This window comes from Antennarius striatus, chromosome 2 (genome assembly GCF_040054535.1).
Source record: "Antennarius striatus isolate MH-2024 chromosome 2, ASM4005453v1, whole genome shotgun sequence".
In the NCBI taxonomy this organism is placed as follows: Eukaryota; Metazoa; Chordata; class Actinopteri; order Lophiiformes; family Antennariidae; genus Antennarius; species Antennarius striatus.
In genome coordinates, this window is record NC_090777.1 from 5,767,644 (window position 1) to 5,795,576 (window position 27,933).

The 27,933-nt window shown below is 43.0% G+C and overlaps 1 protein-coding gene across 3 annotated transcripts; it reads left to right on the top strand.

Annotated features, from left to right (window-relative positions):
- The first annotated feature begins 4,937 nt into the window (after window positions 1–4,937).
- On the top strand, window positions 4,938–27,234 carry LOC137603023 (tumor necrosis factor receptor superfamily member 14-like). Of its 3 annotated transcripts, none has more exons than XM_068326201.1 (10): window positions 4,938–4,982; window positions 13,243–13,281; window positions 13,961–14,089; window positions 14,234–14,327; window positions 16,863–16,988; window positions 21,907–22,062; window positions 25,321–25,408; window positions 25,497–25,665; window positions 25,807–25,866; window positions 25,944–27,234. In XM_068326201.1, the coding sequence occupies exons 3-10, from the start codon at window positions 14,048–14,050 to the stop codon at window positions 25,962–25,964; spliced, it is 756 nt and encodes a 251-aa protein (XP_068182302.1). In that variant the 5' UTR covers window positions 4,938–4,982; window positions 13,243–13,281; window positions 13,961–14,047; the 3' UTR covers window positions 25,965–27,234. The 3 variants fall into 3 exon arrangements, with proteins under 3 accessions (XP_068182302.1, XP_068182312.1, XP_068182318.1); XM_068326211.1 differs by lacking the exon at window positions 4,938–4,982 and adding an exon at window positions 9,490–9,576; XM_068326217.1 differs by lacking the exons at window positions 4,938–4,982; window positions 16,863–16,988 and having other exon boundaries at window positions 9,633–13,281.
- Window positions 27,235–27,933: the final 699 nt, after the last annotated feature.

Consider the following 27,933-nt stretch of genomic DNA (forward strand, 5'->3'; position numbering starts at 1 on the left):
TGTCCCACAAAGTCTCCAACAGGCGTCTCCACTACCCTGATACTGTTTCTGAGTTGGTGTAATAAAGAATCTCACCACATTCTTCCAACAAAATTCTCGCCAAGTATTTGATCCTGTTGCGGTCCACTGCCAACTGCATATTTTGTCCCAACTCCCCTCAGAGATCTCTATGTTTCATTCTTTCTCCCATTTCCATTTTATGTACTCTCTCAGTTTTGGACTGTTGGATACCATTGTATAGCACCAACATTATTTTCTTACAAGTTTGAGACTGAGTTAATGCAAAAAATGCCTGTAGGAATCCTGTAGTGAGTTTTTCCCCAATCTTTTCCAAGTTTTGAGTGACATGGTGTCTAACTTGCAATCTATAGAAATCTTCTTTTCCCAATCCATTTTGCTCTTGTAAGACCTCAAATCTCTGGAACACACCTTTGTGGACAAATTAGTAATATGAACTGAAACCCTTAGAAATCCATCTTTTAAATCCAAAATCACTTTTGTTTGGTTTAAAGTCTGAGTCAAATGCACACCACCTCATGATCTTAACAGATTCCCCTAATTTGCAAATTTTGATTAATTTTTGCCAAGATTTCAGTATAATATCCAAGAAAAGTTCGTCTGAGACCATCAGTTCATCCTGTCGTGTCTTATCTGCTATTATAGCTGCAATAGGTATTCCTTTAATATTTGTGTTTTCAATTCTCTTCCAACCTGCAGTGCATGTTGGGGAGCATAAACAGACTAATGGTCTCAGCTGAGCTGCCAAATAATATTCCTGCAGGCAGGGAAGGCCTATTCCACCCTGATCCTTTCTTAGCTGCAGAGTTTTAAATTTAATTCTGGCTCATTTCCCTTTCCATATGAACCGGGATAGTAACCTGTCCCATTCTATGAATTGTTTAGGGGGTATTCTGACTGGCAAGCACTGGCAAGCACTGAAATAAATAAAGCATTCGAGGGAGAATATTCATCCTAATTGACTCCACCTGTGAGTTCAGACTCAGAAAGGGGACAGTTTTCCATCTTTGAATATCAGATTTTATTGTTGTATTTAAAGGACCATAATTGAGTTCAAACATTTCTGAGTAATCTTTAGGTATCAATACACCCAGGTATTTGATTGACTGTGCTTCTCATTTCCAGGTATATAAGTTTCTGATTTCAGTTGGAGGATCATAGTTAAGTGCTAATATCTGAGTTTTATTAACATTAATTTTGTACCCAGAGAGAAAGCCATATTCTTCTAATATATTTATTAATTTTGGGAGTGTCTCTGTGAGCTGTGTTAAATATATTAACAAATCGTCAGCAAATAGGGCCAACTTAACTTCCCCAGATGTCACTGTTACCCCCCTAATGTCCGAACTCTCCCTAATCCACTGACTAAGAGGTTCAATGAACAACGCAAAGAGGAGCGGGGATATAGGACACCCCTGTCTTGTTCCTCTTTCCAGAATGAATGAGTTGGTTAGATCTCCGTTAATTTTGATTTTGGCTGTAGGTTTATCGTACAGTGCAGCAATAGTACTAATTAGTGACCTGTGGAATCCAAATTTTGATAAAAGTTTATACAGAAATGACCATCGTACCGAATCAAAAGCTTTCTCCGCATCTAAACTTACAATGAGTGTGTCCACCTTTTGTTGTGTTGCCTCTTTTATAACATGTAGTGTTTTCCTGATGTTATCCTGGGTCTGTCTATGTCTAATGAATCCTGTCTGGTCGTTGTGTATTAGCCCTTACCTTTTGGATAGTATGGATGTGAACAATTTATAGTCAATGTTCAAAACACTGATTGGACGATAATTCCTGTATTCTGATTTATCTTTCCCCTCCTTTGGGATGATGGAAATTCTCTCCATGATGGTGGAATAATGTTCTTCTCTAAGACAAAGTTAAATGTTCTTAAGAGTGTTGGGGCAAGCTGGTCAGACATCACCTTATACCATTCAGAGGTAAAACCGTCTGTCCCGGGGACTTGCCTCCTTTTTTGTTTCCCAATGGCCGACTTTAGTTCTCATATTGTTATTTTAGATGTTAGTCTAGGGTAAATGTAGTAAAGATAGAAAGGCATCAATCTGATGTTCCTCTTTCTATTGTGATTGTGAATATACAGTCCAGGCTACTCTCTAGTGCATTTGTTCTATTGTTTTTTTATTGTATGTATAGTTCTATCTGCTTGTTGTTTTCTCAGCTTGTATGCTTGGAGTTTAGCTGCTTTCCCTCCCGTTTCATTGTATCATTGCTTTGTAAAAAGACGCTTTTTTAAGATTTCATTTGTATTTATTTGATCAATTTCCTGTTTTAATATTTCTATTTTTGATTTTGTCCCTTCACTTTGTGTTGCCGAGTGCTCTCTCTGAAGTTTTTTTTCATTTCGTCTTCCAAATTTTTAAGTTTTAGTTGCCTGATTTTCTTTTCGGTTGAGGTTATTGCTATTATCTTACCTCTAAGAACCGCCTTTAAGGCACCCCAGAGGACAGACGGCGTCACCTCTCCATTGTCATTCTGTTCCAAATATAAATTTATTTTGGTTTAAAGTTTCTCTTTAATAATTGGCTTATTTAGAATATTTGAATTTAGCCTCCAGTGAGTTGATCTAATCTTATTGTTGAGGTGACATGACGCATAAATTGGGCTATGATCTTGATATTGTACATGGGCCTATTTCACACTTCTCTAGTCTGTGGAGATCTTTTTTAAATGTAAAAAAGTAGTCTATACGAGAGTAGACATTTTATGAGGATGAATAGTGACTGTAGTCGCGACTAGTTAGTAATGGTCAGCTTTATTGTCAAATTTACCATATACAGTTTGCACGACATACAGCACAGATGCAATTACAGTACTCTCAGACCCACAGGCAGTTAAAAAACACGAAAGAACCCCTCTAGTGGGAGAGAGAGGAGCCGCTGCTTGTGCACGCGCTGCCATCCTATCCTATCCTAGTAGACAACAGATACATATGTGAAAATAGGAAAAACAGAGTGGAAAAATAATTTCCCCATGAGGATAAATAAAGTATACGTCTTCTTCTACCTTCTTCTCAGATGCAGAATCAACTGCCGGCAATCAGCAATATCTTTCACTTTATCACCTATTATAAGAAAGGGGGACCTCAGGCAATTACAACCCTATATGGCCTTTCCTAAGAGTTCAGTTGCTCAAGGGCTGACCTCACGTGGCTTTGTGGTAGGATGAGACGTTCATTACTGATTTGTTAAACCCACTTATTCAGAATGGGGTAAATTAAACATGGGTACTCTGGATATGTCCTCTTCTGATAATGATCATTTTATAACAATGAATTAAATATAATATAGTTTATAGTTCATAGTATGTGCTTGACCATGTCCATGCATGTCTTGCATCTCCCCAATAGTCCTCTGTATTGTTACAGTAGGTATAAGAAGACCTATCTCTGCTGCTTCAAGTAGAATAAACATACTTCTGAGAAAAAGATTGCGAAACATGTTTGACACATCACCGTCATCTTCCCCTCCATCTGCATCACTTATTCGAAGGCCACAGTCAACTGACTGGAATAGATAGTGATGAGGGAGCAGTTTGCCCTTATAGGACACTGACACTACTGTCTACAAAATGTTTAACCCCCTAAATACATTTTTGCATATTCTCTTCTCACAGGACAACAGCGAGTGTCATGAGTGATATAAATGTAGACAGACTTTGATCACGATGCGTTGCGAAGTAAAGCTTGTTCTCAAAAATCATGATCCACAACAGCAGGGATATGTGGGTAGGGGAGCTTGAGCCTCACCTGCATGATGAAGAGTTAAAAAAACCTTTGTTACATCCCGCTTCAAAGCATTGTTGTATTGTAATTGTCAGTGTTCGTGTGTTTGTCCGTTCGTCCGTCCGTTAGTCCACCAAATATCTTCACAACCGTTGCAGATAGAAAGATGAAACAAAAAACACATTACTTGGGCAGCAAAGGGGATAAAAATGAGATGATGAGCTTGACCTTGAGAAAACTAGTTCAAGGTCAAATTTCAACTTTTGTACACACAGTAACTAGATAATATAGAAAGAGAAGGGAGAAAGCCAGTGTGAGTGAAACCATAGATCAAAGCTAGTGCCCTGATCATCGACACTAGGTCAGAGCACTAGCTTTGATCTTTGACCTGTGCAAGTCAGGTCAGGGTAAAATTTTGAATTCAGGTGTGACTGCCTTGGTTGTAGTTTCAACTTATTTCTCTGGCATGTGCTTTGTATTGATTTCGTTTTTGAATCCAATACTACTCATGATTTCACAGTCAACATTATTCTACCTCACCGAAGGGGGCAGACAAAGAGCACAAGGATCACGTCGCTGCTGTTTTTTTACGAAGAGAAGTAGATCCGCACTTTCAAAATAAAGTGCACTGTTTTTTGTTTTTTGTTTTGCTTCTGCCTATTGCTCATTTTAAAATGTTGCTCTACATGGAAGCGCAACATGGAAGGTAATTGATATCACATCGAAACGAATTTTAATTAATAAAAGAAGAACAAGGTTGAGCTCAAACAAATGCTTCAAACGTCAGGTCAGAAAATGTTGCCTTGACGAAATAACGTTTGTGGACGAATTATTGACCCGGTAATCTGGGTGTACCTTCATAACAGCGACGTCCACTCTGTTCAAACTGGGCGCACAAAAAGTTGTTTCTTATATAGGCTGCATGCAAACAGAAACACAACGACAATTTGAACGATGCACAGGTTGACATTTTGCAAAACCTGCTGTAATAGATTTATGAGACTCTGCTGGTTAAAGTCTCATGATAAATACAAAACGCAGATGTAAAACGTACAATCAAAAGAATACACATCGAACGTGTACGCACACAACTATCTCCGCTGAGGAGAAAGAAGTGTTTGGAAGCCACGCCCACCCTTATTCACAAACGAAATCCATTGGACTGGACTGGTTTCCTTGAGCCCCGCCCACTTGTTTACGAATGTCAAGCTCCGTCAAAGTCATGGTAAGGAGACGTTTTTTCCTGTGTTACTTGCTTTAACATTGAGGAAAACTCTGTGTGTGTGTGTGTGTGTGTGTGTGTGTGTGTGTGTGTGTGTGTGTGTGTGTGTGTGTGTGTGTGTGTGTGTGTGTGTGTGTGTGTGTGTGTGTGCTGTGTGTAGCTCGTTTCTCGGAGCAGATATGTTTGGTTATGTTCCAGATGTCGCAAAAAAATGTCCAGGTGATGCAGGATTCGCCACAACAGCTGTTATTCGTGTAGCCGGATAACATTTGATTTTACATGGCTGATCTTACTCATAGTGCTATTTTAAGCGCTTGTTGTGACCCAAACATTTTTAGCTTTCACTTTCACTTTTGGGCGGCACGGTGGCGCAGTGGTTAGCGCTGTCGCCTCACAACACGGCGGACTCGATCCCGCTCTGTGTGTCTGCGTGGATTCTCTCCGGGTTCTCCGCTTCCACCTCCAAAAGCATGCGCTTCAGGTTGATTGGACGTTCCAAATTGCCTGTAGGAATGAATGAATGAGTGTGTGTGTGTGTGTATGTGTGTGTGTGTGTGTGTGTGTGGGGTTGTGTGGCGCTATGGCAGATATAGCGGTGGTAATCTGAAGATGGCTGACTGACTTTCATTTTTACCAGATATCGATAACGTCACATACAAAGAAATCAAATATTAGATGGCCATAAATAAAATTGAATGACAGGGGGAAAGTATTGAAGACACTTATATTTATTTGGTACTTGGTGATGATGAGGAGGAGGGCAGGGGTAGCTGCATCGTCCCTGAAAGGAGAAGGAGAATGATTGGCCACGTACTCCAACTGCCAAGAGAGAGAACGGCAAGTGTGGCCATGGACTGGCTGCCAGAGGGTGGAAAGAGGAAGAGAGGGAGGCCAAAGAAGACGTGGAGGCAGACTGCCAAAAGGGACTTAAGCGAGACGGGTGTCAGCTGGCAATGAGCAAGAAGGGTCCCCAGAGACCGGAGCCATTGGAGGAGACTTGTTGCCCAATGTTCCAAATAGGAACGGGTGGAACTAACTAACTACAGGTAGTCGTCGACTTACAACCTATGCAACTTACGACCGATCGACTTTACGACCACAATGTCCGGGTAACGCGGGCATTCCCTCCAGCCACAGTACTCACACTCTGAGGCTCCTGCGCTCTCTTCAGTCACCACGGCGCACACACGCGTTCAGTCACACCATGAAATCGCAGCCCAGCCCACTACTGATGGGCTGGGCTGCTTAGGAGGCTGTGACGGAGAAATGTATGAATGGCGTATGGAAAAACTGTCAAGCGTTACGTGAACTCTTCTGCTGGATTTGAAAGTGACGAAGAACTTGATCAGATTCGAGAGAAAATAGTGAAACTGGCAAAAAACCTCTCCTTGGAGAACTCACGAATGATCGCGCTGTATGAAGAACTGATCGCGCTGGAAGAAGAAAGAGTGGAAGAAGAAGAGAGAGAGAAAGAAGCAGAGAAAGAAGAGGAGGAAACAGAAAAAATGTTCACCACCAAAGGCTTGTCAGAAGGCTTTTCCCTGTTAAATAAACTCCGTGCACACTTTGAAGAAATGGACATAGAACATAGAAACATTTGCAAGGATTGAACGGATGGCAAATGACGCTTTCCGTCCATATCGTGAAATTTATGAAGAGAAAAAGAAACGAACAATTCAGACAAAGCTCACAATGATTATGAAAAGATCGTCTCCCGCTCCCACCAACCCATACGCTGCCCCAGCTGACGATCCGGACGACCCACAGCCAAGAACCAGCGCTGCTGGATTTAATTTTTACTTGAGAGTCAATTTACGACCAAGTCGAGTTACGACCGATCTGTCGGTCCCAATCGCGGTCGTAAGTCGACGACTACCTGTAACTAACTTCGTACAAAAGCTGTCAAACAATATAACGCTGACTTGAACTTTACACTTTTACATTCAGTTTATTTTCAGTCTGGAGGTCTTTAATTTAATTTAACCCTTCCTTGAGTCGTCACCTTATCGTGGTGGAGGGGTTTGTATGTCCCAATGATCCTAGGAGCTAAGTTGTCTGGGGCTTTCTGCCTCTGGTAGGGTCACCCATGGCAAACAGGTCCTAGGTGAGGGACCAGACAAAGGACTGCTCAAAGACCCTAAATGATGATTACAAACAATGGAACACGTTTTCCCTTGCCCGGACGCGGGTCACTGGGGCCCCCCTCTGGAGCCAGGCCTGGAGTTGGGGCTCGAAGGCGAGAGCCTGGTGGCCGGGCCTGCACCCATGGGGCCTGGTCGGGCGCAGCCCGAAAGGACAATGTGGGTCCCTCTTCCCATGGGCTCATCACCTGTGGGAGGGGCCATAGGGGTGGGGTGCATTGTGAGCTGGCTCCAATGGTGGGGGAAGTCCCTGTCAGAATGAGTTTCAACTCCCACCTTTGGCAGAACTTCACCTATGTTCCGGGGGAGGCGGGGGACATTGAGTCTGAGTGGACCATGTTCCACGCCTCCATTGTCAAGGCGGCCGACCATAGCTGCGGCCGTAAGGTGGTCGGTGCCTGTCGTGGCGGCAACCCCAGAACCTGCTGGTGGACATCAGCGGTAAGGGATGCCGTCAAGCTGAAGAAGGAGTCCTATCAGGCCTTTTTGGCCTGTGGGACTCCTGAAGCAGCTGATAGGTACCGGCTGGCCAAGCGGAATGTAGCTTTGGTGGTTGCTGAGGCAAAAACTCGGGCGTGGGAGGAGTTCGGTGAGGCCTTGGAGGACGACTTCCAGACGTCCAGATGGTGGACCAGAAATTCTGGTCCACCATCAGGCGTCTCAGGAGGGGGAAGCAGTGCAGCATCCACACTGTATATAGTAGGGATGGGGCACTGCTGACCTCAACTCGGGACGTTGTGACTTGGTGGGGAGAATACTTCGAAGACCTCCTCAATCCCGCAGACACGCCTTCCCATGAGGAAGCAGAGTCCTGAGGCGGGCTCTCCTATCTCTGGGGTTGAGGTCACCGAGATAGTTAAAAAGCTCCTCGGTGGCAGGGCCCCGGGGGTGGATGAGATCTGCCCAGAGTTCCTGAAGGCTCTGTATGTTGTGGGGCTGTCCTGGTTGACACGCCTCTGCAACATCGCATGGACATTGGGGACAGTACCTCTGGATTGGCAGACTGGGGTGGTGGTCCCCCTTTTTAAGAAAGGGGTCCGGAGGGTGTGCTCCAACTACAGGGGCATCACACTCCTCAGCCTCCCTGGCAAGGTCTATTCAGGAGTTCTGGAGAGGATGGTCCGTCGGGAAGTCGAATCTCGGATTCAGGAGGAGCAGTGTGGTTTTGGTCCTGGCCGTGGAACAGTGGACCAGCTCTATACCCTCCGCAGGGTCCTTGAAGGGGCATGAGAGTTTGCCCAACCAGTCTACATGTGTTTTGTGGACTTGAGGAAGGCGTTTGACCGTGTTCCTCAGGGGGTTCTGTGGGGGGTGCTTCGGGAGTATGGGGTACCGAACCCCTTGATAAGGGCTGTTCGGTCCCTGTACGACCGATGTCAGAGTTTGGTCTGCATTGCCGGCAGTAAGTCGGATTTGTTTCCAGTGAGGGTTGGACTCCGCCAAGGCTGCCCTTTGTCACCAATTCTGTTCATAACTTTTATGGACAGAATTTCTAGCCTCAACGCCAAGGCGTTGAGGGTGTCCGGTTTGGTGGCCTCAGTATTGCGTCTCTGCTTTTTGCAATGACGTGGTGCTGTTGACTCTCACTGGAGAGGTTCACAGCCGAGTGTGAAGCGGTTGGGATGAGAATAGCACCTCCAAATCTGAGACCATGGTCCTCAGTCGGAGAAGGGTGGAGTGCCCTCTCCAGGTTGGGGATGAGATCCTGCCCCAAGTGGAGGAGTTCAAGTATCTTGATGTCTCATTCACGAGTGAGGGTACAATGGAACGGGAGATCGACAGGCGGATCGGTGCAGCGTCTGCAGTGATACGGACTCTGTATCGGTCCGTCGTGGTGAAGAAGGAGCTGAGCCGAAAGGCAAAGCTCTTGATTTACCGGTCGATCTACGTTCCTGCCCTCACCTATGGTCATGAGCTGTGGGTCGTGACCGAAAGAACGAGATCTCGGATACAAGCAGCCCAAATAAGTTTCCTCCGCAGGGTGTCCGGGCTCTCCCTTAGAGATAGGGTGAGAAGTTCGGTCATCCGGGAGGGACTCGGAGTCGAGCCGCTGCTCCTCCGCATCGAGAGGAGCCAGATGAGGTGGCTCGGGCATCTGGTCAGGATGCCTCCTGGACGCCTCCCTGGTGAGGTGTTCCGGGCACGTCCTACCGGGAGGAGGCCCCGGGGACGACCCAGGACACGCTGGAGAGACTATGTCTCCCGGCTGGCCTGGGAATGCCTTGGGATTCTCCCGGAGGAGCTGGACGAAGTGGCTAGGGAGAGGGAAGTCTGGGCTTCCCTGCTTAAGCTGCTGCCCCCGCGACCCGACCTCCGGATAAGCGGAAGAGAATGGATGGATTGATGGATTAATTTAACAGCAAAGACTTAGTTCCTAGTAGTGCGCTTTGGACCAGACATACTTGGAATGCCCCCCTGAAATTCAGACCGAATCATTATGCAGTACCTGCGAAAATGTGAGTAACTGAAATTTCCAGCATCGGAAAGTGAGCTTCCATAGACTACAGTTTTGTTTGAAACAATAATTTAATTTTCCTGCAATTCATCCAAATTTTGCCAATAATGCAGATAATCTCTTATTATACACAGATTATTTAAAATCTTTCTCTCTCTATAAGACATACTTCCTCAGTATTAGCTTGAAACATTCTGGATTATGACCCCCAAAATCATTGGATTTTAACACCAGCCATCACAAATGTTGATCATTTTATAGCAGTAAATTACATTTATAATAGGCAGGTTGAGAGAATTGAGTTAAGAGTGTAATGTCTGTGTATCGTTTTTATGGCTGTGACACTGTGACCTCTGACACCTATGCAAAATTGACATGTTTGGACCTGATCTGAATCCAGCCCTGGCACAAATGATTTGCTGTCGGAGAAAACAGTTAAACACCTGGTGGATTGCAGATAATCAAATAGCAAATCATTAACGACAAGTCCCAAGTCCAGATACATACAGAGGGTTGTGTCAGGAAGGGCATCCGACGTAAAACTTTTGCCCAATCAAACATACAAATCTAATCTATGACTTCCCAACCGCATCTGCCAAGTCCTGGGTTAACAACAACCACCATCGGTGCTGTTCACCTACAGGGTGCCGGTGGATATTGGACTACTGGTGGTCAAAGAAGGACAGGAGGAAAATCTGTTCGTAGGAAGAGAGAGACGAGGAATGTCAAGAGTATAGGACTGAGAGTAGGGACCTTGAATGTTGGAACTATGACAGGAAAAGGTAGAGAGTTGGTTGACATGATGCAGAGGAGGAAGGTAGACATACTGTGTTTCCAGGAGACCAGGTGGAAAGGTAGCAAGGTAAGAAGTTTAGGAGCAGGGTTAAATCATGGTGTTGTTCTATCATGGTGTAGATAGGTAGAGAAATAGAGTAAGAGTTATCTTGAAGGAGGAGTTTGTTAGGAATGTCCTGGAAGTAAAAAGAGTGTCAGATAGAGTGATGAGTTTGAAGCTAGAAATAGAAAGTGTGATGTTCAATGTTGTCAGTGGGTATGCTCCACAGGTAGGATGTGAGCTGGAGGAGAAGGAGAAATTCTGGTTGGACTTTGATGAAGTGATGCAGAGCTTACCTAGAAGTAAGAGAGTTTTCATTGGTGCAGACTTCAATGGACATGTTGGTGCAGGAAACAGAGGTAATGAGGAGGTGATGGGCAGGTTTGGTATCCAGAAGAGGAATGCAGAAGTACAGATGGTGGTTGACTCTGCAAAAAGGATGGAAATGGCTATAGTGAATACTTTCTTCCAGAAGAGGCAGGAACATAGTGTGACCTATAAGAGTGAAGGTAGGAGCACACAGGTAGACTACATCTTGTGTACACGGTGTAATCTGAAGGAGATCAGTAACTGCAAAGTAGTGGTAGGCGAGATTGTAGCCAAACAGCATGGTGTGTAGGGTGACTCTGGTGGTGAGGATGGTGAAGAGGGTAAAGGCAGAGCAGAGGACGAAATGGTGGAAGCTGAAAAAGGAAGAATGTTGCATGACTTTTAAGAAGGAGTTAAGACAGGCTCTGGGTGGTCAGGAGGTGTTTCCAGATGACTGGAGACTTGGTGGTGGAATGAGGAGGTACAGGAGTGTATACAGAGAAAATGGTGAGTCAAGAAAAAGTGGGACACTGAGAGGACTGAGGAGAGTAGACAGAAGTACAGGGAGATGCAGCGTAAGGTGAAAGTAAAGGTGGCAAAGGCCAAACAAGGGGCTTATGGTGACTTGTATGCTACTGTATGTTGGACAGTAAAGAGGGAGAGACTGATCTATACAGGTTGGCAAGGCAGAGAGACAGAGATGGGAAGGACGTGCAGCGGGTTAGGGTGATTAAGGATAGGGATGGAAGTCTATCAACAGGTGTCGGTAGTGGGATGAGAAGATGGAAAGTACTTTGGAGAGTTGATGAACAAGGAAAATGAGAGAGAACAAAGACTAGAAGACGTGGCTGTTGTGGACCAGGAAGTAGTAAAGATTAGTCAGGATGAAGTGATGAGGGCATTGAAGAGGATGAAGAGTGGAAAGGCACTGGGTACTGATGATATACCTGTGGAGGTATGGAAGTGTCCAGGAGAGGTGGCAGTAGAGTTTTCTGACTGGGTTGTTCAACAGGATCTTAGATAGTGAGAAGACGCCGGAGGAATGGTGGAGAAGTGTGCTGGTGCAATGAAGTTGAAGAGTAGTTGAAACTAGACCAAGGGCAGAAGTGAACATTTGTGAGCAGCGATATGGTTTCATGCCAAACAAGAGTACTACAGATTTTTGTTTTAAATTTTATATACTGATTATAATTCCCTTAGGGAAATTAGTACAGAGGAGGCAAGGGGGAGCTGCATTGTGTTTTTGTAGATCTGGAGAAAATTTATGACAGGGTGCCCAGAGATTATCTGTGGTATTGTATGAGGAAGTCTGGAGTGGCAGAGAAGTACTGTATGTTAGAGAGGTGAAGGACATGTATGAGGACTGTAAGAAAGTGGTGAGGTGTGCTGTAGGTATGACAGAGGAGTTCAAGCTGGAGGTGGGTCTGCATTAGGGATCAGCTGTGAATCCCTTCTTGTTCGCTATGGTGATGGACAGGCTGACAGACGAGGTTAGACATAATCTCCATGGACGATAATGTTTGCAGATTACATTGTGATCTGTAGTGAGAGCAGGGAACAGGTGGAGGAGAAGCTAGACAGGTGGAGGTTTGTCCTGGAAAGTAGAGGAATGAAGGTTAGCCGCAGTAAGAGAGAGTACATGTGTGTAAATTAGAGGGTCCAAAGTGGAAGACTGAGGTTACAGGGACAAGAGATAAAGAAGGTGGAGGATTTTAAGTACCTAGGTTCAACAATCCAGAGCAATGGAGAGTGTGGAAAAGAGTTGAAGAAGCGTATACAGGCAAGATGGAACAGGTGGAGAAAAGTGTCAGGTGTGATGTGTGATATAAGAGTTTCAGCTATATTGAAAGGAAAGGTGTACAAAACTGTGTTGAGGCTAGCGATATTGTTTGGTCTAGAGACAGTGTCACTGAGGAAAATACTGGAGACAGAGCTGGAGGTAGCAGAGATGAAGAACCTGAGGTTCTCTTTGGGAGTGACCAGGATGGAGAGGATCAGGAATGAGTACATCAGAGGGACAGCACGTGTTAGAGGTTTTGGAGATAAAGTCAGAGAGGCCAGACTGAGATGGTTTGGACATGTCCAGAGGAGAGATAGTGAATATATTGGTAGAAGGGATACTGAGTTCTGAACTGCTAGGCAGGAGGCCTAGAGGAAGACCAAAGAGGAGGTTTATGGATGTAGTGAAAGAGGACATGGGGGTAGTTGGTGTGAGAGAAAAGGATGCAGAAGACAGGGTTAGATGGAGGCAATTTGCTGATTCACTCTGGCGACCCCTGAAGGTAAAAGCTGAATGGAAAAGAAGAAGGTATGTGGGTGTCTAAGTAAAGAATTTAGAATGCACCATAAATCGTCTCAACCAACCGTAAGGATTAACACAGGGTAACACAATGGTTAATACATGATTACACGAGCATCAGCTCCTATGTTCTTTCACAAAGTAAATAGGATTTTGCCTAATCAACCTCCTTTTCTTTTTGCACCTCCATCTCTTCATGTGTTCTTTTTCCCTGCCGTTTTTAGACTTCTGTCATGTCTCCTGGAACCAAAGAACGATGTAAGGTGAGGTATTGCTATATTCAGATGTTTTTGAAGTGTATGTCATTAAAATAAAAAAGCTCTGATAAATTCAATTCCGCCTGGCGGAACACCTCAGCATGGTTTAAATAGCCGATGTAAAGCTTTCTCCCTTTCATGCCAAGTTCAACAAATGCAAAAGTTTGACATATGAACCAATTGTTCAGACATCATGGACAGTTGTATCAAATACTTCCAAATAAAGATTATATTTTCATTAAATGAATAAAAGTATTTATAATCCTGAGTGTAATTCTGAAATACTGCTTAATACCTTCTTTAAAAATTCCGTAGGTTCAAGATCGATACACTTAATGACAATCCTTATAGTTAAGTCAGGTCAGTTTTCACTTCTTTGATTTTTTTTTTCATAGGGTTTAATAGGATTTTTTGCTGTAATACATTTGGTTTTCATGTAACACACTTCTTACAGTTCAGGTTGTTGTATAAATCTCCATGTAAATCACATATAATTTAAAAATCACTTTGCCTCTGCCCCCTCTGCTTCAGCTGATCTGTAAAATGTCATATAGAGAACAGATGGCTGACTTCTAGACTCAATTGAAGTGTATTTTCTGTTTTTTTTTAATAGTGATCAACACATCCATCCACTGGAGAAAACTAACAGTAAACTAATGTAATATTTTTCTGATTTTCTTTCCAGATGGTTTCCTCTTTGATAACTGTACATCTCACTTCATTTGAGATCTCACTTCATCTGACATGAATAATCGCGATCTAGTTGAACAAAATGATGTCGATAAGAATATTGCTGACGGATGCATCTTTGCTGGTAAGAGTTTTCTAATCTTCAACCTGAACCTTTAAATCTGTACAATAAAGGAACAAACCAGAGAAAACAGTGCACAAAAATCACATAACATTACAGTACAAATTATAACACAAGTCACAAACAAAAAAAACCCCCTCTTGTTAGGTGCTTGCGATGAACGTCTTCAAGGGACACACCCTCACATGTCATCGATCAGAGTATCAGATTGGGAATGAGTGCTGTCCTATGTGTCCAGCTGGTAAGTACCTCTTGAATATTAGACAACTAGTAGGAAGCACGACAGCACTGCTGTATTTAGAGCTTGTGTTTTCATTTCTGGCTATTTACCACATCCACCACCCTCCGACAGCAGCGCACTAACACTTCAGGAACATAAAGCGAGATGTGTGCTGAAGTCTGTCAACCCCAGAAATGCTGCTGGCCAGGGCAGAATGTCTGAGAAGGTACTCAATGCCTAAGCTGATCATCTGACTAGGGTCTTCACCAGAATCTTCAACAGTTCCCTGTCACAAGTCAACATCCTCTCCTCTCTGAAATCCAGCACCATAAGTCCCGTCCCCAAAAAGTCAGCCATTGAGTGCCTGAATGATTCCAGGCTGTTATACTTTCCTCTCTGATTGTAGAATGCTCTAAGGTCGTGATTGCGCACCACATCAGGGGCAGACTTCCACCAACACTGGACCCTCGTCAGTTCACTTTTAGAGTTAACCACTCCACTGAGGATGCTTCACACAGCATTGCTTTTCATAAACTATAGTTCAGCCTTACTTGTCCACTAATACTTGTCACTGTGGGTGTGGGATGGAAACAGTCAGAACCCATTCCCTGACCTGAAGGCGCAGGAGAACAATTGCATCAGCTACTGGGGTAAACACCCTTGCTCCTGGGCGAGGGCCTGGTATCCCTTTGGGCTGGGTACACTCATTGGTTTGAGTACAGTATTTGTCATCAGGGATCTTTCAGTCACACTTTGTTGGTCTTTCACTTACAACCTCTTTGCCATAGACAACCCATCAAGGGGCAAATTGCAGGTGCAAATTGCCCCAGACAACACAGATTTAAGGATCACTAGGGCACTCAAACCCCTCCATCACAGTAAGATGGTATTGGATGGAGGGGAATAGTAGTAGTACTAATAATATCATAATTTTTATTGTATTTATTATCTTAGTGACACCTGGAGTATATGACTGAAAATGTGAACCTTGGATAACCCTCTAAAGGAGGGTGCCCACCAAATTCTGCTGTGTTAAATATGTTGTTATCATCATTCTCAAATACTATATCACACTTAATAGATTGTTTACATCTTGTCCTGTGTTTGAGAAATCTGAATATTTGGATGCAGTCAGTGACTGCCGAGAAAGATCAGCTAATAACAGGGAAAAGTCTTGTGGCAGCATCGGGTGACCACTGGCAAAAGGGAATGAGACGGACATAGGTTAGCTACCCATGTCTGTAGCTTTCTAAGCTCTGACTGCATGGAAACACCAGAAATAGCTACGAAAATGCAAAATATAACAATACCCTCAGGAGGGCCGAAGAAGACTCAGCAGTTGATGCTGTGGTGACAATGCTTTTACTGGAAATGACTATGAGAAACAAAAGCGCAGATCAGGAAATGGTCATAGCTACAGTATATTTGTAGCTGCCAGCCACACATTACAAATCTGTGTGCGTGGATGGAGAAAAATTACTGTACATCATAGCATGGGATAAGGATTCATTCAGGGAAGAGAAAGTGTTTGGGAAGCCAGAGACAGGAGTCATACTGATTACTTACTGCAAAAGCAGTCAGATGTCAAATCAATCAAATGAAGCCCAGCAACTGGATGCAAACCACAACTTGCAGTGCATCAGTACCACTGACAGGAAGTACCCCCAAGCACAGAGATGATGATATCAGAAAATCCCACTCAGCCTCCCAGGCCTGCAATCTAGAACAGGCTTACTGGGCAGAGACCGCATGTGAAATGGCTGGCTGCTACCAACAAAAAACTTTTGGCAACAATCAATGATGGCTTGACTCTGCTTAGAGCAACTCAAAGGCACAGTGGACAGAGGCTGGAGAGGATGGGGGATATTATCTACCAGTATGAGGCTGAACACTTCAGTGTACAAGAAAGGAAAAGCAGTCAAAAAGCTCCAACTACATCAACTTCCTGGAGGCAACAAGAAATGAAGTGCCTCATTCAGTAGAATAGACAACTGCGGAAGCAGTGGGAAAAAGCGTCTGAGGAGGAGGAAGTTATTGGCGTGCTACAAAATGACATAAAAGAGGGTGATTTGGGGACACACTGCAGGGACTTGATCACCCTGTCGGGCCTCCTCCAGTCGAGGGTGTCAAGCAGTAATGGGCGAAACACCCAATGACATCTGGGGTATACTGCTGAAGGGGTGAACCCTGGATATCCCTTCAAAGGAGGGTGTCCACCAAATTCTTCTGTCAAATACATCATCATTGCCATTCTCAAGGCACCAGCTTGTACTTAAGGGATTGTTAACATCTTGTCCTGCGTTTTTGAAACATGCATTCTGGTGAAATGAATAGAAACTACCCCTTAACTGAAGTTTTATTTCAACAGTTGAGGAAGATGAAATGTATTTGAACATTCTCGCGTAAGATCGGACATCATTTCATGGTAGTCATAACTGTACTGTACTTGTCACTCTCTCAATGTCATAACAAATTGGCCAGTACTCACTGAAGTATTTTAATTCATACATCAGAATCACTTGCATGATATTAATTTGTTGCTTTTCTTTACAATAGGAAGTCGAGTTAAAACGCATTGCACAGAGTTTAAAAGCACGTACTGTCAGCCCTGCAACAGTGGAACCTTCATGAATTGGCCGACTGGATTTGACCAATGTTTTCCCTGTGCAAAATGTGATGCAGGTAGATTTAAAATTTTCCTCTTTGTCATAAAAACAAGTAAAGGATGAATTTACCATTGTATGTATCTCTTCTGTGGATAGTTAGCATTTTCAATTTATCCCTGAAAATGAAATGATTTTTTTTTGGAAATTAGTCCCTTTTGAGAATAATGTAGCCGCAAGAGGACACAAGCCAGTGTCTTATTGTGCCGGTCCCAAGCCCGGATAAATACAGAGGGTTGCGTCAGGAAGGGCATCCGGCGTAAAACTTTTGCCAAATCAAAGATGCGAATCAAACCTATGACTTCCATACCGGATCGGTCGAGGCCCGGGTTAACAACGACCGCCATCGGCGCTGTTGACCTACAGGGCGCCGGTGGAAATTGGATTACTGTTGGTCGAAGAAGGAGAGGAGGAAAGTGCGTCCGCACGAAGAAAGAGAAGAGGAACACCAAGAGTATAGGACTGAGAGTAGGGACCTTGAATGTTGGAACTATGACAGGAAAAGGTAGAGAGTTGGTTGACATGATGCAGAGGAGGAAGGTAGACATACTGTGTGTCCAGGAGACCAGGTGGAAAGGTAGCAAGGCTAGAAGTTTAGGAGCAGGGTTCAAGTTGTTCTATCATGGTGTAGATGGGAAGAGAAATGGAGTAGGAGTTATCTTGAAGGAGGAGTTTGTTAGGAATGTCCTGGAGGTAAAAAGAGTGTCAGATAGAGTGATGAGTCTGAAGCTAGAAATAGAAGGTGTGATGTTCAATGTTGTTAGCGGGTATGCTCCACAGGTAGGATGTGAGCTGGAGGAGAAGGAGAAATTCTGGTTGGACTTTGATGAAGTGATGCAGAGCATGCCTAGAAGTGAGAGAGTTGTCATTGGAGCAGACTTCAATGGACATGTTGGTGCAGGAAACAGAGGTGATGAGGAGGTGATGGGCAGGTTTGGTATCCAGGAGAGGAACGCAGAAGGACAGATGGTAGTTGACTTTGCAAAAAGGATGGAAATGGCTGTAGTGAATACTTTCTTCCAGAAGAGGCAGGAACATAGAGTGACCTATAAGAGTGGCGGTAGGAGCACACAGGTAGACTACATCTTGTGTAGACGGTGTAACCTGAAAGAGATCAGTGACTGCAAAGTAGTGGTAGGTGAGAGTGTAGCCAAACAGCATAGGATGGTGGTGTGTAGGATGACTCTGGTGGTGAGGAAGATGAAGAGGGCAGAGCAGAGCAGAAGACAAAATGGTGGAAGCTGAAAAAGGAAGAGTGTTGCATGACTTTTAGGAAGGAGTTAAGACAGGCTCTGGGTGGTCAGGAGGTGCTTCCAGATGACTGGACAACTACAGCTAATGTGATCAGGGAGACAGGTAGGAGAGTACTTGGTGTGTCATCTGGAAGGAAAGTAGATAAGGGGACTTGGTGGTGGAATGAGGAGGTACAGGAGTGCATACAGAGAAAGAGGTTAGCCAAGAGGAAGTGGGACACTGAGAGGACTGAGGAGAGTAGACAGGAGTACAGGGAAGGTAGAGGTAGCAAAGGCCAAACAAGAAGCTTATGATGACTTGTATGCTAGGTTGGACAGTAAGGAGGGAGAGACTGATCTATACCGGTTGGCAAGACAGAGAGATAGAGATGGGAAGGACGTGCAGCAGGTTAGGGTGATTAAGGATAGGGATGGAAGTCTATTGACAGGTGCCAGTAGTGTGATGGGAAGATGGAAAGAGTACTTTGAAGAGTTGATGAACGTGGAAAATGAGAGGGAACAAAGACTAGAAGAGGTGACTGTTGTGGACCAGGATGTAGCAAAGATTAGTCAGGATGAAGTGAGGAGGGCATTGAAGAGGATGAAGAGTGGAAAGGCAGTCGGTCCGGATGATATACCTGTAGAGGTATGGAAGTGTCTAGGAGAGGTGGCGGTAGAGTTTCTGACTGGGTTGTTCAACAGGATCTTAGATAGTGAGAAGATGCCTGAGGAATGGAGGAGAAGTGTGCTGGTGCCCATTTTTAAGAACAAGGGAGATGTGCAGAGTTGTGGCAACTACAGAGGAATAAAGCTGATGAGCCATACAATGAAGTTATGGGAAAGAGTAGTGGAAGCTAGACTAAGGGCAGAAGTGAACATTTGTGAGCAGCAGTATGGTTTCATGCCAAAAAAGAGTACTACTGATGCAGTATTTGCTTTGAGGATGTTGATAGAGAAGTACAGAGAAGGCCAGAGGGAGCTGCATTGTGTTTTTGTAGATCTGGAGAAAGCTATGACAGGGTGCCCAGAGAGGAACTGTGGTATTGTATGAGGAAGTCTGGAGTGGCAGAGAAGTATGTTAGAATGGTGCAGGACATGTATGAAGACTGTAAGACAGTGGTGAGGTGTGCTGTAGGTGTGACAGAGGAGTTCAAGGTGGAGGTGGGACTGCATCAGGGATCAGCTCTGAGCCCCTTCTTGTTTGCCATGGTGATGGACAGGCTGACAGACGAGGTTAGACAGGAATCTCCATGGACTATGATGTTTGCAGATGACATTGTGATCTGTAGTGAGAGCAGGGAACAGGTGGAGGAGAAGCTAGAGAAGTGGAGGTTTGTCCTGGAAAGGAGAGGAATGAAGGTTAGCCGCAGTAAGACAGAGTACATGTGTGTGAATGAGAGGGACCCAAGTGGAATAGTGAGGTTAGAGGGAGAAGAGATCAAGAAGGTGGAGGATTTTAAGTACTTAGGCTCAACAGTCCAGAGCAATGGAGAGTGTGTAAAAGAGGTGAAGAAGCGTGTCCAGGCAGGATGGAACGGGTGGAGGAAAGTGTCAGGTGTGATGTGTGATAGCAGAGTTTCAGCTAAAATGAAGGGAAAGGTGTACAAAACTGTGGTGAGACCAGCGATGTTGTTTGGTCTAGAGACAGTGTCACTGAGGAAAAGACAGGAGACAGAGCTGGAGGTAGCAGAGATGAAGATGCTAAGGTTCTCTCTGGGAGTGACCAGGATGGATAGGATCAGGAATGAGTACATCAGAGGGACAGCACATGTTAGAGGTTTTGGAGATAAAGTCAGAGAGGCCAGACTGAGATGGTTTGGACATGTCCAGAGGAGAGATAGTGAATATATTGGTAGACGGATGTTGAGTTTTGAACTGCCAGGCAGGAGGCCTAGAGGAAGACCAAAGAGGAGGTTTATGGATGTAGTGAGGGAAGACATGAAGGTAGTTGGTGTGAGAGAAGAGGATTCAAAGGACAGGGCTAGATGGAGGAAATTGATTCGCTGTGGCGACCCCTGAAGGGAAAAGCCGAAAGGAAAAGAAGAAGTCCCTTTTGAGAATACCAAGGACGTTTCATAAAGACTGTTATCAGAGTTCATTTTACTTCAAGAAAGTAGTGTATCCCTGGGATGAGTTTCAAAAAAATTTGTACATCCCAACATGATGTTTAATCATCCCAAAAGTATTAACAGAATATACGGTAGAAGCCGTATGTGAGAATTTAGGTTTAAACAAACTGTTAATTTTAATGATTTCATTAATAACGACTTTATATCTGTTTAAGTTAAAAAAAAAAGAGTAAAATTACATATTATCTTTATCAAAATGTTACAGCCTGGTGGTCATTCTAAAAGAAGTACTGTTTTAGAAATAAAGAAAGATGTAATACAGTTTTTTCCACTTTTGCTTTTCACTCAAGAGTTTTATTTGCCTTATATTCATACATTCTCCTTTGAACACTGCACCAAGCTGACAGAGCCTACTCCACACAAACTTTTTGTTAGCTGTACCCTCATTATTTTGTCTTGGGTGCTGACATTTAGCCGTGCCTCACCCAAAGAAACAATTGTGTTCATTGCGGTACAAATTTTCGGACTGGCTAGTTTTCACTTGGTTTCTGCGTCTTTATCTGTGCTGTCCACAGTAATATCTGTCTCTTTTTATCCATTAACTTTTTTTTTTTTTTGTCGAGAAGGCACGCATTAGCACAACTTGTTGCTCTCTTACTGCAGCGTGTAAAACGAGCAGATGTCGTGTTGCCGTATGGTCAGTTTTGATAAAGCTGAATCACACGGGTGAGTCTTCTAACAAAAAAATTGCGTGAGATAATGGCAATTACTGGGGTTGAAATTTAAATGGAGAAACGTAAATGTAATGTAAGTTGTGAATATTTTTCTTGAAAGGAAGTGCATTTTCTTCCATTATTATATCACGGAAAAAGGTAGCATCAATTCTTTTTTTTATTGAGAGTATTTACAGCTTACGTCACAGGGATGCACTTTTTCTAATGATCGTGTGTCCCTGTCAAAAAATGTGTGTCAAAAACGCAAGGATACACGCTAACGAGAACACTGGTTATATATAAAGTTACATTCTGAACAATTTATGATTTCAAAAAAGACTGATTATGACAGAATTGAAAGCCAGTCAAAACACTACAGGAATCCTATTATCTACATTAAACACATTCTGAAGTGTTAAAAAAAAACTAAAATTATGTCAGATCTGACTCTACTGGTTCACTTAAAAATAATAGCACTAAATAAATTTAATTTTGAACATTCGAGCATTTTGTGAAACATCCTCTTGTGGGATTAGTTTATGCTGTATATTACAGTAAAAACCAGAATGCTGCTGGCCCTTATAACTTCACCATAGCAGCACAAATCAATTGACTGATTAATTACAAGTAAGAAATGCAAATTCTGTGTGTGTGTGTGTGTGTGTGTGTGTGTGTGTGTGTGTGTGTGTGTGTGTGTGTGTGTGTGTGTGTGTGTGTGTGTGTGTGTGTGTGTGTGTGTGTGTGTGTGTGTGTGTGTGTGTGTGTGTGTGTGTGCTATTTATGTAGACGGCTTCTCATGAATTCACATTAGGAAAGTTTTCATAAAGGCTTTAGGCCAGAAAGCAGGTAGCATGCTGCTCTATAGTGGATGTACCGCAATGCAAAAAACTTGTGACAAATCTAAGCTGTGTCTCTATTGTCAGGTTCTGGTTTAAAGATCAACAGGCCATGCACAGCAACATCAGACACTGTCTGTGAACCTCTGGATGGATTCTACTGTTTGGACCAAAAGGAGGAAAGCTGTACGGCAGCTCAGAAGCACAGAAGCTGCGAACCAGGGCAATACATCAGTCAGAATGGTTGGTTTTCCTAAGAGTACAATACAGTTGTAGTTTTGAAAGACTTACAGTACATTACTATTTTTTACTTGGTGTCGACTTTGTCAATCAATTGTACTTCCATTAATTTACAATACTGACAATTTAATTCAAGGGAAAATCATCTTGTTTGGATGACATTACTTGATTTCTGTTTAAGTTGATGTGACAAATGGAGATAAAAATGGTCAAGTTGGTGAGCAATTTCTTTTAGACAGAGAGGAGTGGATCAATTTGCTAGTTTCTTCTTTATTTTTTGACAACAGTCAGAACCCATTCCCTGACCTAAAGGCTCAGGAAAACAATTGTTTACTCTACTAGGGTAAACTCTACTGGGGTAGACTCCCTTGTTCCATGGCGAGGGCCTGGTATACCTCTGAGCAGGCTCAGAGGAGGAGCTGATAGTAGGAGGATCAGGAAGTAGGAGAAGTTTTGAGGCAACTGAATTGATAAATTGGACTGAGAACAGGTATGGGCCCTTTTTCCCCACTTCCTTGCAGCAGATCTCTGCAATCCTCTGGCAGCAATTGTATGTCGGTGTGACAGTGTGAGTTCCTTTTTATAATATTCATGCTTAAATGAATTAAATAGCTGGTATCTTTATGTTGCATTAATGATAGACATATTCCTTGTGTTGTTTGCTTGGTTAATGGATATTGATGTTTGTGTTACACATCATTTCATGTATGCTTATAGTTTCTGTTCTGTTTAGACAAATCAGCATTGATTGTTGTCAGCCTCAATTCCTTGATGCATCTGCTGCACTAAAGAAAGAAGTAATAAATCACACAAAAAAATGGATTCTTTGAGTGTTTCACTGTGACTGACCGCACTGCCATAGTGTTTGTTGAAGTCCTGGAAATAAGCCTACCTTCAACACCACCCTACAGTACTATTTTATAGCAGTAATTCAAAGCATTCTCACCTGCCTATGGTACAGTACTGTAAAAGCTTATCATAGTCAAATATGAATACATCAGAGAAACAAAGTTGTGCTTCAGAACCACTGAAGTCAGCAGCCAAGTGACATCCTGACCACTTCTGTAGCTTCGTCTGTCAGTCTGAATCTTAGGAGACATAGCATCTCATCATGTCCTCCCCTTCCTGACTGCAGATTGTCTGTGTGGTCAACTTTGAAGTTCAGTGAAACTTTGGCATTGGATTGAAACAGTTGAACATTTCACCTGGATGTTTCCATGACTGGAAGGCTGATGCTCATAGGTAGCCGTTTGGTATGGAAATGTTTTCCCTAACCTAATTTGTCTAAATCAGCTTTCATGCTGCTGAATACTTTAGGGTTAAAAATTTCTGTAGCTGAGCATCTATATGAGCAATATGTGTGGCCAGTTTATTAATTATTGGTCAGCTGTCCGTTTATTATTACCATCCAGATATAATGGTGAGAATGACGAAGTAGTCCTTGTGAATTAAGCATGGTGTTTATATTGAATACATTGTAATAACAGACAAAAAAAGAGTGGCCCACTATATCTTGCCCAGCTCATTGCATTGGCATCTTGCTCTAATCTAACACATGCATAAAGGCAGCTGCATCAAGTCATCTTAGAAACTCAAGTTTAGCTTCAGTTTTTGTTCACCGGTGTCTGAATGAGAGATTCAAAAGTAAAAGAATAATCAATTATAAAACACAAGAATTTGTACTGAGATACTGATTCAATCTCAGAGCCCTGGAAAGCGATGATGCTAGAAGGTCGGGCAGCTTAGATTTTTTTAATATGAAAAAGTAGAGACCTTTGATTTATCAGCATATAAAAGAATGTTAAATCATGTAAGTCTGGTTGAAAGATGTTAACAGCCGATTGTACCTGACTGAGGCCATGTTGTGGTGTAGAAGTAGAGCAGTATGTCACAGTATGATCAGCATACCTGCATTAGACTCACTTTGATCCAGACAGTGTGTGTATATGATGAAAAGGATTTGTTCCATGATCGAACCCTGGGGCACACTTCTGCATAAACTGAGGTTTCTAGAAATCCAGAGAGACCACAGAGATGTATACCACTAGAAATGCAAATTGCCTTGTCACTGAATTGAGCAAAAGCACTTAAGCTTGATCCTTTGTTTTAATCTAGATGCAACACTCTTTTAGGTTGGTCAGTTATATCTAATTCATAAATTTAAGGGGTAGGTGTGGCTTAGTTGTTGGGTGATTGTCTATTTATCAGATGGTCGATGGTTCAAGCACTGGCCCTACAGTCCATTTTCAAAGTATCCTTAGACAAGCTACTGAACCCCAAATTTCTCCCAGTGGCAGTTCCACTGGTGTGTGAGTGATGGTGTGAATGGTTACTACTACTTTTATTGTAAAGCTCTTTGAGTAGTTAGTCAGACTAGATAAGCACTATATAAGTAAAGTCCCTTTTCCATAACACAAGATTTATCTTTCTTGTGGAAGCTACAGCCTATGCTTCTCCACAATAAAAAGTATAATCTTGACATGGCACCCCAAGGTAGCAGGGAAGGGCTTCCTGCAGGGTGCCATGGGGTTATGTGCAATGATGAAGTAATTTTGACATTTGCACATGAAAGTGGATACAAATTAGTCATCTGCCAGGATAACGGCTCCTTCTGTTTCTACTGAATGGTGGCTTCAGGCCTGCTCTGAAGTCTCAGCTAGGAGCCCCTCCTGGAACCATTCCTGGACCACCTGCTCCAAAATCCAGCAGATTCCTGCAAATGCAGCCACGTCACATCTGCTTCCTTCATCTGCAGTGTAAAGATAAAGGCATAGTTGATGGGTCACAAATGGGCACCCCAGAACCTTTCCTCTTAATCCATGAAGCAAAGACCTCACAGTTCAGAATGACTCTCTTGATGTCCATGTAACTCTTCCTCATAGGGAAGGTAGCCTAAGCAACATTGTTTGAACCTTCCCTGATAGCAGAAGCAGCAGTCACGGCTCAAACATGTTAAGGAAGGTTTGTGCATCATTCTCCCTTGAAAATTTACAGAGGGTACCGTCAAACAAACGGAGCAGATAATGGCAGCAAAGTTTCCACCACCCAAATGTGTCTCTAGCTGGGTTGAGTCATAAGTCTCATAAGTCCTGTGAGACTCTTCCTTTTACAGTGAATAAAAATCCCTGTCAGTTAGAAATACTGCAGTATAAGATTTCATTAGACCTATAAAAACAACCTTTTTTTAAAAACTTAAAAACATGCAAGATAATTTGTAAATGACAATCTGCTGTTGAAGATATATAATTTGCATTTTTGAAGGTACGGTTTTGACAGACACTGTGTGCTCTGACTGCACTGACGGAACATATTCAAATGGAAAATTGCCCTCTTGTCTCCCACATAAAGAGTAAGTGAAGCTCCACTTCAGAGCTGATTTTGTTGTGTCTTCCAAATAGTCCAGACAATCCTGTTAAAATCTCCCTCTGTCATTGCAGGTGTGAGTCCATGAATCTAGTGCTGATAAAACCAGGAACAGTCTCAACTGATGTTGAGTGTGGAAGACAAAGTTCTTCATTGGTTGGAATTGTGATGGGCGTTTTGGTGTCTCTTGTATTTATTGTAATTTTTGTTATCATGTCGTGCAAGTTGAAAGAGTTCAGACAGGTATGATTGACAATCAGCCATTAAAAAAATTACATGACAATGTTGATGCATTATTATGTTATTGATTCTGATACATTTATCCCAGGCAACTCAAATTGGTTAAATTATTCTCTCTGTATTTTTTTTAATTATATGTCAAAGATTTTCAAGAATGGAACAGCAGGAAATAGAAGAGCAGACATGTATGACAGACGCGAAGAGGTAGGACAGGAGTGTTCTTTCTATTAACTTTGATATCCTTATGAAGATGTTCACACTAAATTTGTTTTTTCCCTCAGGATGAAATAATTTGCTCCTGAATATGCAGACCAATTTTTGGGCTTCTGTTGAGTAACTATTTTACAAACCAATTCAGCTTGGATGATGAACATATTCTCTGCGTCCGTCCATCTTCAATCGCTTATATGGGGCTGGGTGGTGAAGACAACAATCTCAGCAGGGATAATCATACATCCTTCACCCTCTTCCAGCTCTTCTAGGGGGATCCTGAGGTGTTCTTAGCCAAGAGACATAGTCCAGGGTGTCCTAGGTCTTCCTGGTAGAACACATCCCCAGGGAGGCGTCCAGGAGCAATGCTCCGTCTAATTTTTCATGTGTCTGGTCAAACACACAAGCTTCTTGAGTACACTGAGAAAAACTGAGAAACATCAGATCTGCCCACTGTGGCCACACATTAGTATCACACTTGCTCAAAACCTTCGATCATAGCAAGTTACATGGCTTATTAAAAGTAAGTAAGCGATTTGGACCACCTGACATGAAAAAGACAAAAATATTGTTCTTCATGAGATGTATAGTAAGTTATACTGTATATAAAGCTTCTGCTTTGGCCGTGGGAAAAGAGCTGCTTTGGCCGAGGAGAGGTCCAGTTGTGGCCTGGCTAAGGATGCTGTTCTGGGAGAAATAATACATATACACTTATCAGACATGACATTTTGTTCACATTAAAACATTCACATTTTGCAATGTAAATTCCTCTAACTCCTGGTCTGTAAAATATGCAATTACTCTTTTTTTTGTTAGCATTTCTACTAGCCATAAATTATATTGTAGTAACAGCATTAAATGATTAATATCCATATATAAAAAAATCTTAATGTCATTAGAACAGGCACAAATCTGACTTAAATTTACTTTATCACTTGGTTGTACACTTTGTCCAGGTTAATGGCTTTGTCTGCTTCTTGCTTTGAATTTTCTCAACGAAAATAATCTCACCCAGTTTCAGCGTTTGTGTTTCTATTTCTTGTACTCTGACTCTTGCCCGGCGTGTGTAGCAGGGTGCATGTGCAGGACTGTCAATGCTCTGACTGCTTGTGTAGAGTAAGTGAACACCTGTCACTCACTGAGTTGCAATGCAAAATTGTTACGGTTTATTGTTGATCTGCTGTGCTGGGATGTGGCAGGAGAAGCCTAACTTGTGGGCGGAGCCTCATCTCCACACCTTCACCCGATAGGGTTGATTTTATAATCTGTCTCGGACTTTCATCCTTTGCCAGTTCGTTTTTTTGTTCCTTAGCTCTTCTCGTATGCCTTTTTAACTGTGATTAAAAGAGGGATGAAAATCTATGTACCGGTGTCCTGCATTTGGGTCCATACACTGCCTGTCATGACAAAAATAGTACAGAAAACATTATTGGTCTATTTAGATTAAATAACATCTAATATAAGACCTAATGTTTATTGAATTTTATGCGCTGCATAGATTTTCTTGTGTGCTGAAAATTGTACAAGCGTGTAGTTTAGAGGGAACCCCTTCCAGGAGACATATGGAACAGAAACCCGAGCCACCTCATCTGGCTCCAGTCAACATGGGGGAGCAGCGGCTCCATTTAAAGTTCCTCCCGGGTGATTGAGATCCTCACCCTATCCCTAAGTGTGCACCCAGCCACCTTATGAAGGAAAAGCATTTCAAGTGCCTGTATTTGGGATCTTGTCCTTTTGGTCATGACCCAAAGGTCTTGAGTATAGGTGAGAACAGGAATGTAGATTGAACAGTGAATCGAGAGCTTTGTCTTTCAACTCAGCTCTTTCTTTACCACGACAGACATATACAACGAATGAATCACTAAAGAAGCTGCACTGATCTGTCAATCTCACATTTTGTCCTTCACTCGTCAGCAAGATACCTAAACTCCTCCACTTGGGGTAAAAACCCTCCACCACCCTGGAGAGGGCAGATGACCTTTTTACCGTTGAGAACCCTGGCCTCTGATTTGGAGGTGCTGATCCTCCATCCACTCGTGTGGCACTCAGCTGTAAACCGCC